Source organism: Toxorhynchites rutilus, chromosome 2 (assembly GCF_029784135.1).
Source record: "Toxorhynchites rutilus septentrionalis strain SRP chromosome 2, ASM2978413v1, whole genome shotgun sequence".
In the NCBI taxonomy this organism is placed as follows: Eukaryota; Metazoa; Arthropoda; class Insecta; order Diptera; family Culicidae; genus Toxorhynchites; species Toxorhynchites rutilus.
Window position 1 is genome coordinate 222,197,595 of NC_073745.1, and position 10,785 is coordinate 222,208,379.

Sequence of the window (10,785 nt, forward strand, 5' to 3'; positions counted from 1 at the left end):
ATATATTACAGATTGAGAATGACAGAACAAAGAGAGTTGGTACAATGAACCGAATTGATAAAGATAGACATAAAAAGGTATCCCAGAACAACACTACCCTTACAAAGAGTAGTTCGAACTCACATTGATAATCATCTATATTTTTCAAAAATTGAAAGGTGGCACTTCCATTTGCCCTTGAGTTGAATGGGCAGTTAAACAGCCACTAACGACACCCAACTTTTCATCCTTGGTACCGTTTCAAGTTCCGGCCAGTCCGACGGACTTTGCGGCTACCAAAACGCTTTGTGTGCCGCGCAAATTGAGTTATCATTGGTGGCTATGGAATTATCATAAATAATAACCCTTAACATCAGATATCGACCGGGCAACGCATTCGAAAGTATTCACCATGAGTTCCCTGCGGGCATTTTCAGCCTCCGATGCAAAAACCGTGGACGAAACGTGGACGTGGAAAACATGGAACGAACTTCGAAAGGAAAGCTTTTTCGATTTTAAAGTCCCACTTAGGCTAATTTCAACAGGCTGCAGCAAACCGTAGGACAGCTGCCGAGTTGTAATCGGTGATAGGAGAACTGGAGCCCGAGCTCCTATGAGAAAAACAAACCGATACAGACTTCCGCTACACTTGCGCTAATTGCCGCCTTTAAAATGCAAATTATTCCATGTTAAGAGTGATGGCACTCCGCGAGCCGAGGCACTGTCAAGTAAGTGGAGAACTGGCGAAAGATTAACTCGTTAATTCGATTCGGCAATCGGCAAACCTTGCCGACCCGAACCACAATTATCTGTGGAATTTAAGAAAAGCGCTAATCAGCGTAATCGATTTTTGCTCATTGATGAAATCATGTGAATGTACACTACGGTGCCAATGAATGCATGCAAAACAAGCTTAATTTCAGCTCAATCGAACTTAAGGGAGAGTGGCGCAAAGCGGTCAAAAGTTTGAGTTTTTTGAAAATCGAAAAATCACCCAAGGGTGGAGTAAAGGTAATCGGGGGTTTCGAAAAAAAAACTGTTGATGCCACATGTTTTAACATTGCATGAAACATCGAGATCTAGTATCATCTCGAAAAAATTTTTTTTGTCAAAAAGCGGCCCCAGGGACTTAGTTTTTTTCGGAACACAGAACGAAAAGTATGGTTTAGGGGGCCAATAAAAATGGTTATCTCGATTTTTCATTAGGAACTTGCTACGAAATGTTGATTTGCACGATAGTATACCCCATGCAAAATATTAGCTCATTCGAACTTCATTTACTGGTGTCAAAAACGTTAAGATTCGAGATTTTTGAAAACCGTAAAATCCCTGGAAATCGGGGTTCTTAAATTTTTTTTTGATGCCAAATGCCTTAAAATTGCATGACACGTCGAGATTTACTGTTATCTAAAAAAAAATGTCAAAAATTGATTTTTCAGGCGGAAAAACGACTAAGTGCCGAAAAAACTTTTTTTTTGACAAAAAAAATCGAGATAACCGTAAATCTTAACCAGTAATGCAATTTTAAGACACAAAAACACAAAATTAAAAAAAAATATATATTTTTATGAAAACTCCAATGCCCTAATTGGGACTTAGAAAAATATACCGAGGCCACTCAATGACCTCTGTGAACCTGCAAGATCGACAGGATCACGGGAATTTGTACTTTTGAATCTTCCTGCTGAACATTTTTCAAATTTTATTTGAAAGTACTACTGTCAGTGGTCTTAATGTCAATTTTGAATACGATATGTGATTTAGTTTGCTTACAATGTCATCAAGGTGGTCCCCATGACCTAGTGGTAAGCGTTGCGCTTGCCAAGATGGGGACTTCGGGTTCGATTCCCGTTCGGGTCAGGAATTCTATCGTCATAGATCGTTTTTCTGACTTGCACAGGTAGAGGGGAACTGTCTAGGGTGTGGTGGGATGAGCATTGGGCGTTGCCAGTCCCCGAGAAAAGCCACAAAAACCCGGAAACAGCTCCTCTAATCGAATTGACGCCGCTATAAGCGTCTTCGCCCGGTCCTGGTGATACTCGGGACGTAAAGCAGCAGTATCACGACGGTCCTCCTGCGAGATAGTGAGGTTGGTCGCAGGCTTTGCAAGCCGCACCACTAAAACACCAAGCAACGAACGATACACAAGAAAAATGTGAATCAGGCTATGTTGTAAGGACGTTAAGCCAAAATAAATAAATAAATAAATAAATAAATAAATAAAAAAAACAATGTCATCAAGAACAAGTTTTTTTTTTGACGTGGGACTACGTCTAACCGGAATATATGGGGGGTAAAATGAAAACATAAACACTGAACATGCACGAAAAAATGCAAGATTTCGAATGCTTATAACTCGAACATTTTCTACTGGATCGGAAAGATGTTTGCATCGATTGATAGGGAATATTTCTACGCATCTATCACAATTAATAAAATGTTATTTTTCATTAGATAAATAATTGAATAACTGTAAAAATTTTAGCGTTATCTAAACGCCAAAACTGCCTCGTTTTGATTGGTCCGCTTTACGGTTTCCCCAACACAGACTTCCAAACCAAGCAGCCTTGGGAAAATCGGAATTGCAAATACATGAAAGTAGGGGGACTTTTGTTCTCTCCGAAATGTATTCCCTAACACAGACTTCAAAACCAAGCAGCGTTGGAGAAATCGACATTGCAAATATATGAAAGTAGGGGGAGCTTTTGTTCCCACCGAAATGTGTTTCCCTAACACAGACTTCACATCCAAGGAGCTTGGGAAAATTGGCATTGCAAATTCATGCAAGTCGGGGGCATTTTTGTTCCGAATAAAATGTGTTTCCTCAACATAGGCTTCAGAACCAAGGTGTCTGGGGAAATCGGTATTGCAAATACATGCAAACCGCAAGTACTTTTGTACTCGCTTGCTTTTATGCAGACTAAAGTGCGTTTCCCTAACACGGTCTCACAACACAAATATATTAAATTTAATTAAATTCGGAAATTGTTTCATTCAATCAAAAATTTAATCAATACAAACAAATGATTACTAAGCTAAGGTAGTCCCACGTCAACCTTGCGGTTATATCATAGATATAACCCACCCATTTTTTTGCTCGGTGATTTTCCATATGGTTAATTGTTTTGGTCAAAGATTTTATGTGAAACTTTGTGATACCATCAAAATTGATTATTGTAGAGTACATTTTCTGACTCAACTATGTCGAAAACACGGGTGTATGAATAATATAAAAGATCCAAAAACGGCCTAGAAAAGATGAGCGATTTACCACGTCAAGGACAATCAATCACCTCTTCAACTGATGAAAACATCGACAAAATAAAAGGAATGGTGCTCGGCGTCATTTATGTTTCAGCGAAATCCCGTGAATTAAATATCTCTCACGAAACCATTCGTCATATTTTGGTTGATGTTTTCGGCATAAGAAAAGTCGCAGTCGCCTTTCACGCAGAGATCACGAGTTCAATTCTCACTCCCGACATTCTTCCAAAAATGGAAGTAAAAAGTGACGAACCAGCCAAAATGTGTTAAAAGTCACTATAATAGAGAGAAAAAATGGCTAAGGACATACTTGAACGATCATATCCTGATCACATGTTCATCAAATGCATAATTACTGACGACGAAACAGGCGTGTACGAATATGACATGCAAACGAGGCAACAATCATCAGAATGGACCGCTGCGAACGAGTCAAATCCGAAAAAAACGTCGAAAATTCGTCGCTAACGGCCAGATTTGTGGAAGGATTACACTTGGTTTTTTTAACTACGATAATGCACCAGCTCATCGATCGATCATTGTGAACGAATTTTTGGCTCAGAAAGACACGAATTTGATTGAACAAGTACTGCACTCTCCGGATATTGCCCCGTGTGATTTTTTCCTATTTCCGAAACTCAAATTACGCATTCGTGGAACCCGTTTTGACAGCATTGAAGACCAAAAATGAGTGGAAGACTCAGATACTTGAACGAATGAGAGTAATCACTTGTGTTGCAGCTAGTGAACAAACAAAGTAAGGAACGAACTCTGTTGATTGCATATCCTAGCTCAGCCCAACAACGGACACAATACGATGAATGATGTGTAACAATTGAGGGGCTCAGAATGCAAGGGTTGTAAGTGACTTGATCGATTTCTCTTCATCAACTTTTTCTTCAGTTAATAACTCAACTGCAAAAACGTTCCAATATGAGTTTGCTATAAAATCTGATAGATAACGTTTTGACCTATCTTCCACATTGTTAAATAATGGGAATAAGTTTGCAGCCAATAGAGAGAGTCGATGTAGAGAAATCGATCAAATCACTTACACTCCTTTCATGCTAAGCTCCTCAATTAAAAAACGTCATCATTCGAGCTTGCGAGCTTGCGAGCGGAGAATGAGAGAAAAATTGAAATGAAAAGTGCTTTGTTTTTCACTGAATCGGTGTTGCTGGTAACACTTTGTAGTCTGTATAAGCGCAAGTTTTGGATAGAAGGAGAGAAGAAGTAGAGAGCTCCACGTAAATCGAAGCTCTCTGACCAGGATAAGCGGGAAATACACTCGGCAAAAAAATTAGAGGAACAGAATGCGAAGTCAGAAATTTTAAGTGCTGTAACTTCGTGAAAAATGAACGCATATCGATGGGATGCACATCATTTTGAAGCTACAAGTCGCGCAGGATTTTGTACTTCTGATACGATTGCGATTAAATACTCCTCTAATTTACTCCAAACTTTGAAAAATCGGCTAGAAAAAACGATTGAACGTATCAATATGAAACGTTCACAGATGTTTAGGGAATACACTAGGCTAAAAATTTGACTAGAAACATTAGAACTTACTGCGATATTTGCAGAACTACAGTCGATTTTGTAAAGCACTATGAAAATCCTGTTTTTGACCCTTTTTTGAAATCAATGTCAAAAATTATCTCGGTGTGGGAAGGTCCTACAGGATCGTTCTTGGAACCAAAAAAAAGCTGATTGATTAGGTTATATGGATTTGCTGTTGAGTTAGTTGGTAAAAAATTGTGTTAGTCCAGAATATTCTTGGAAAAACAAAGAAAAATTGATTTTTCATTTCTTCCCGATATTATTGCCAACTACACCTACATACACCAAGATAAATATATGTACGTGAAATATTCTAATATATATACCTGAAAGTTGTAGCTTCAAAATGATGCGCATCCCATCGATATACGTTGATTTTTCACTAATATACAGCTTGTCAAAAATCACTTAAAATTTCCGACTTCGCACTTTGTTCCTCTAATTTTTTTTTCCGAGTGTAGTTAGAACAGCTTCGAATACCTCAAAACCGCTTATGCAAATATATACGATTTTATAAGTTTCTCGGGTGACAATTCGTCAAGTTTTGGTAAAAAGTCCTCACATAAAGAGGGCTTAAAAGGTTAAAGCTCCTAATATTACACCATCTCACATCGGAAGACGTCTGAGTTTTGCCAAAGCTTACATGAACCGACAGTGGGGCATGGTATGTTGTGACAAAGAATGTTTCCAATAGCAAAATATAAAATATATAAAATATAGCAAAATACATTTTGCTATATTTTATACCATAACGAAAGATTCTTCAATGTATAGGTTATCTTCACTTGCGAAAAAATATGGTTTCAACGGGTACTAGCGTGATTTACGATAGGAGGAACAGTATTTTTCAACCAGAACCCAGAGGCTCGCGCATGGTTTGTTCGGGATTCGGTGCAATAGAAAAGCTCAAGATAGCTTTCACGTCATTCGGGGATTACATGCATGTTCTGGAATCTTCTCTCCTACCGTTTTTGCGTGGATATCGTCACAAAAAAAATCATATTCCAGCAAAACAATGCTACTATTCATACCAGCAAGGAAAATAAGCAATGGATTAAGGACCAAAAACTTAATCTTTTGGACTGGCCGGCTCGCTCTCTGTTGAAAATCTTAGGGGAGATCGTTGTACGCAGAATCTACAGTGAAGGAAAACGGTACACCACGATTGAAGAGCTCAAGGTCGCAATTTCGGAAACATGGAAAAATATCGAGAAATTCGTTCAGCAGAATTTAGTATATAATAGTATGCCAACACGTATTTTACAGTTTATTAGCCGACATGGCAATGTTGATAATCGTTTTGAATTTTTTTTATTGATAATACTTATGAATTTTGAAATGGTCTTATAGAAACTGGACAGCTGAAATTATCATATTCAAGCACAATAAATAAACAAATGTGTGCTCCCGTGGCCGAGTGGTTAGCGTCAAGCCTAACATGCAGCATACGAATTCCTCTGGGAGAAATGACTTCTACGAGATCATATTTGAACAAACGAAAATAAATTATTCAGCGAATTATGCGAAGCAGTCACCGAGTAGTGGAAGCTCAGCGGAACACCGTCAGCCTGCGATAGCGCATGATGGACGTAGTTGCTCGGTGTAAGCATATGAACGACACAGTGGATATATAGCAGTCCTTCACGATGATTAGGATGACCGAACGTACCGTTTTTAAAGGGACAGTACTGTTTTTTTTGACCATTTTGTATTGTCCCGTCTTTTTATCAATTTGTGCCGTATTTTGAGTATAGAGGAAAAACATTAAATATGTTGGAAATCCATACCTTAAATTTCTGAGATTCCTTTTTTGAAGATTTCTTTTGAATCACTTTAATAGTTTGATCGGGAGAACAACAGGGCTTAGTCGCACCTGCCTTTTATGAAAACAATCAGTGATTGCGGAACAAAGAGGTTTCAGTCGACATAATAATCCCCGCATTCTTAGAACAATTCGAACGGGGTTGAACTGTATGACTGCTACAGGGTGCACAATTCTAACGGCACATTTGATAGGCATAGGAGTTAAAGAACACCTGAAAATGTGGAACGAGTAAGAGTTTCAATTGAGCAGTCATTGAGACAGTCTGTGCGCAAATATGTTGCTGCTACGCTTTGAGTTCCATCATACAAAATCATATTATCTCAATAATTAAATGGACATGATCATACCAGGCGCAAATAACTGTGTGAAGAAATGCTTCAGACAACCCGGCTACACGCGTTTCCATAAATAATTACGATGATCGCTTACACCTGAGGGAGATTCTAAGCAAACAAAAACTTCTGTATCGGATGGTTGCCAATCCAGGGGAACCCAATGTACAGGGTCTTTCAGATTAAACGCTCACGCAAGAAATTTTCATAACTTTTACAAAAGTAACCCGATTTTTATTTAAAAAAAAACGAAACTAAAGCTTATTTTAGGACATTTTCAATGTGACCACCCCTTTTTTGGATAACGCGTTTTAAACGTTATCACCGTCATCCACCATCTCGAACATAGCTCTCAGTCATCAGGCACAATAATTGATCGTATGTTATATTTGTTCTTGTTTTGCCCCCTTTCCAACTCCAGGTGACATTGACGACTGCATCGTGACACCGATAAAGCAAACCCAGTTCACACCACTCACGGAGGCGCTATGTGATGTTATTATGGAACTTACGTCACAGGGCCAATCGGCGACCATCGAGAACATCCGCAGTCGGTTGCGCACGAGGTAGGCTTTTTCCGAAGGAGCAATTGTTTCAATTTAATCGCACGATCGGGACTTTTTCCGTTCCCAGGTTCACCCACATTCAACAACCTTCGGTGGAGGTAATTTACGACACGCTTGTGCAGCTGATGCAGGAAATCAAAATCTATCAAACATCGAAGGGATACTTCATCGTCACCCCCGAGTAAGCAACGTGTGATTCATATCTGACTTAGCCAACTTTAACGGAACTAACAATTTTTGTAGGAAACGACGTAGCAAATCTAAACCCAATGAGTACGGCTTCGCAAGCGACGAAACAACACCACCCCAGAAGGAACCGAAAACTATGCTGATGAGTAGTCACGATGCGATGCGCAGTCTGTATGGGGAAATATCGACCGAGCGGGATGGCGACCAGACGCATCAATGCATTCAAACCAATCTGGCAGACGTTATCTGTGGTGGCAATCCGAACGATAAAATTCTTTATCCGCGGAGCAGTAGCAGCAAGCAGCGAAATTCCACCCTGGCAGGAAGTCATAAGACGTTGGAACGTCGACACAGTCTTCGAATTTTTGGTTCTTCGAAGAGACTCCAGCGATCGGCTTCTACGAGAAGTTTGTCCAAGAATTACTCCCAGACGATGTCCAAGGATAATCCAGCCTCTGTGGTGACAAGTTCTAGCTCGGAGAACCAGTCGAATTGTGATACGAGTACGTCCCGAAGATTTCACTTTCAATATCAATTATTTCATATTCTTATTTTTTCTAGAAAAACAAGGATCTTCCCAATCTCTATTGTCAAGGATCTTCAGAAGAAGCACCCGTTCGAAAAGTAAAACTAAGCAGACTGAGACTTATTCGGCCCAATTTCCACCTCCAGAATGGTTCAATTCGAAAACAACGCATTTGCACAGTGTTGGCACGCAAACTACGGACTATCTCGTATGATAAACCATCAGCCGCCTGCGTTGATGAAAACTAACCTTGTTTCTCATTCCAGGATGTTCCTGTAAAGTCTCGCCTGATAAACTCGACCTTTTACGACAGCTCAGATGTAAGCCAACGTTCACTTTCCCTACCGAGACGTCGACATCACCGACGGAATCTGTCCAGCGAGTCGACATTCTTCATATCTTCCCGTGACTGCTCACCGGTTCGCCGTGGAAAGTCACCCTCCTACTACTGTGGAAGCCTACCACGCTCCATCCATTCCACTCCAGCCAGTTCAGGTTACTATAAGGCTTCCCGGAGCAAGCAACTCTCGTCGGCAGATAAACTGCACAGCAACAGCCAGCACAAAATCGAAAACAAAGCTAGTCGAGTCGGTAGCGGTCCATCCAGTATCGACAGTGGTAAAATGACCTATGTCACCTCGGGACCATCAAGTTTCGATAGTGAAAAACTATCATCCACACGTACCAGTACCCATTCGAGCCTGGAATCGCACGTTTCAGCCGCCACGGTCACCACTACGATTCAACAGACAACCACTTCCAGCTACTTCATAGCCAACGATACTAAACCTTCGTACGTGAGCTCCGGTGTATCGAAGGAGTCTTCCCCACCATCTGCAGCCTCGACAACAACCTCGAAGAGCAACCGCAACAGCAACCATTACAAGGGATTTGAAACGACCTTCGGGTACAACAACCAGGCCATCAACAGTAGTAGCACAAACAACCACAACAGTAGCACTAACAATAGCAATCTAGTTAAGAATTCACTGAATGCACTTTGTAATGAAGCCATTACGAATAACGGCATTTTGGTGAATACCAATAGTAGTAACCTTTTAAAATTAGACACCGATTTACCGAGCACAACCAACGAGGTAGACTTCCGTTCACGAAACGACCAACTGTCAGCTTTAAATGAAACCTTACTCAATTTGAAACTCCATCCGGAAACCCAGTCGGATCTGCACGAATTTAACAAATACAATAAAAATATCCACAAACAGGAACACTTTCCCATGAACAACAGCAAAGCGTTGCCATCAACGCCTCCGGTACAGCCAGCCAATTTTTTCTACAAGAACGTTCTTAAAAACATCCAACATGACGCTAAGAATATCTGCGGGGATCTTGCCATCGATAAGGAACTGGCCGGATCGATAGGGAGCAACCTGCAGCACAACGACCACCAATCGAACCTGCGTCGATCGAACTCCGAAATAAAGAAGCTCAACTCGGGCCTTGAGCTAAAGAATCAATCATCATCCCCAGATCAGAAGATCAGTGGGTTGATCGTGATGAAGAAAAGCCTTTCCGTTTCCAGCGAACCGAACCTCGCCAATCAGGTTCAGGAAACAAATCAGAAGATTCGAATCCTGGTTAAGGACTCGGACAAGTCCAACAACTCGGACCGTCGGTTTTCCTTCCAAAGCAAAGAGGATCCAATGATCGAGGAGATGTACGACTTCCCCAGTTTGACCGATCTGAGCTTTAACTTCACATCCCTGGCGGCTCAGAAGATTCTGCAAGGCGACACCAGTCTGAACAGTATCGATACCCTAGTCGAGCTTAATATCAACCAGGAGAAACAGCAGACCATCATGAAGCTGAAGAATGATGCCAGGGTCTTGAGTCATCAAGAGTCACAAAATCCGGGCAAGGTCGTTGCCGACTTTGGGATGGTTTGATGAGAGAACGAGAACGAATAGTGTACATTGAACCCAAGTATAAGTGCCAATATTTTATTAACGAACAATTGTAACTGTAATTACGAATATTTACTAAACAATATACATATGCTATTATATAGTGAAATTTGTTAATTATTTTTATTGTATATAAAACAGCGAAACGACATTTTTGGACGATTTTAACATGTGTAAACCAGGTAGCCGCCAATACATAGAATGAGAATGTATACTGTACTGTGGTAAATAATGCTTAACACACTGAGAAAAATCAACGCCAGAATACGAAATCGAGCGATCTACATTTTCTGTATAAGAATGTGCAAAAACTTGACTGCAATAAAACCTAATTAATCCCTAAATATCTGTGCGTGTTCAATCTATCCACAAATCCTTCCTCCTTCTACTGCTCTTTGATCGACGGTAAAACATAGTTACTTGAAATTCCGATGTAGACCTTCGTGTTCACTTGTCGCCTTCTGGAATGAACATCGGGTTTTTTGCCATCGGAAACCACCAATCCAAACACAATAACGCAAGCAGGATGCTTGGTCAAATACACGTTTGAATGCTCGTCGGCCACTTATTTGACCGGGAGAGAACTTATATAGCGATTCAGGAATTTGGAAATTGGAAT

The 10,785-nt window shown here is 40.4% G+C and overlaps 1 protein-coding gene across 1 annotated transcript in view; it reads left to right on the top strand.

Moving 5' to 3' along the window:
* Positions 1–10,510, top strand: part of LOC129764438 (uncharacterized protein DDB_G0283697) — a 342,339-nt gene extending 331,829 nt beyond the window's left edge. The window contains exons 8-12 of the mRNA XM_055763512.1: positions 7,382–7,526; positions 7,594–7,707; positions 7,770–8,218; positions 8,277–8,449; positions 8,508–10,510. Coding sequence (XP_055619487.1) covers positions 7,382–7,526; positions 7,594–7,707; positions 7,770–8,218; positions 8,277–8,449; positions 8,508–10,148 — 2,522 coding nt within the window. The 3' untranslated portion in view covers positions 10,149–10,510. The remainder of the gene's footprint in view (positions 1–7,381; positions 7,527–7,593; positions 7,708–7,769; positions 8,219–8,276; positions 8,450–8,507) is intronic.
* Positions 10,511–10,785: the final 275 nt, after the last annotated feature.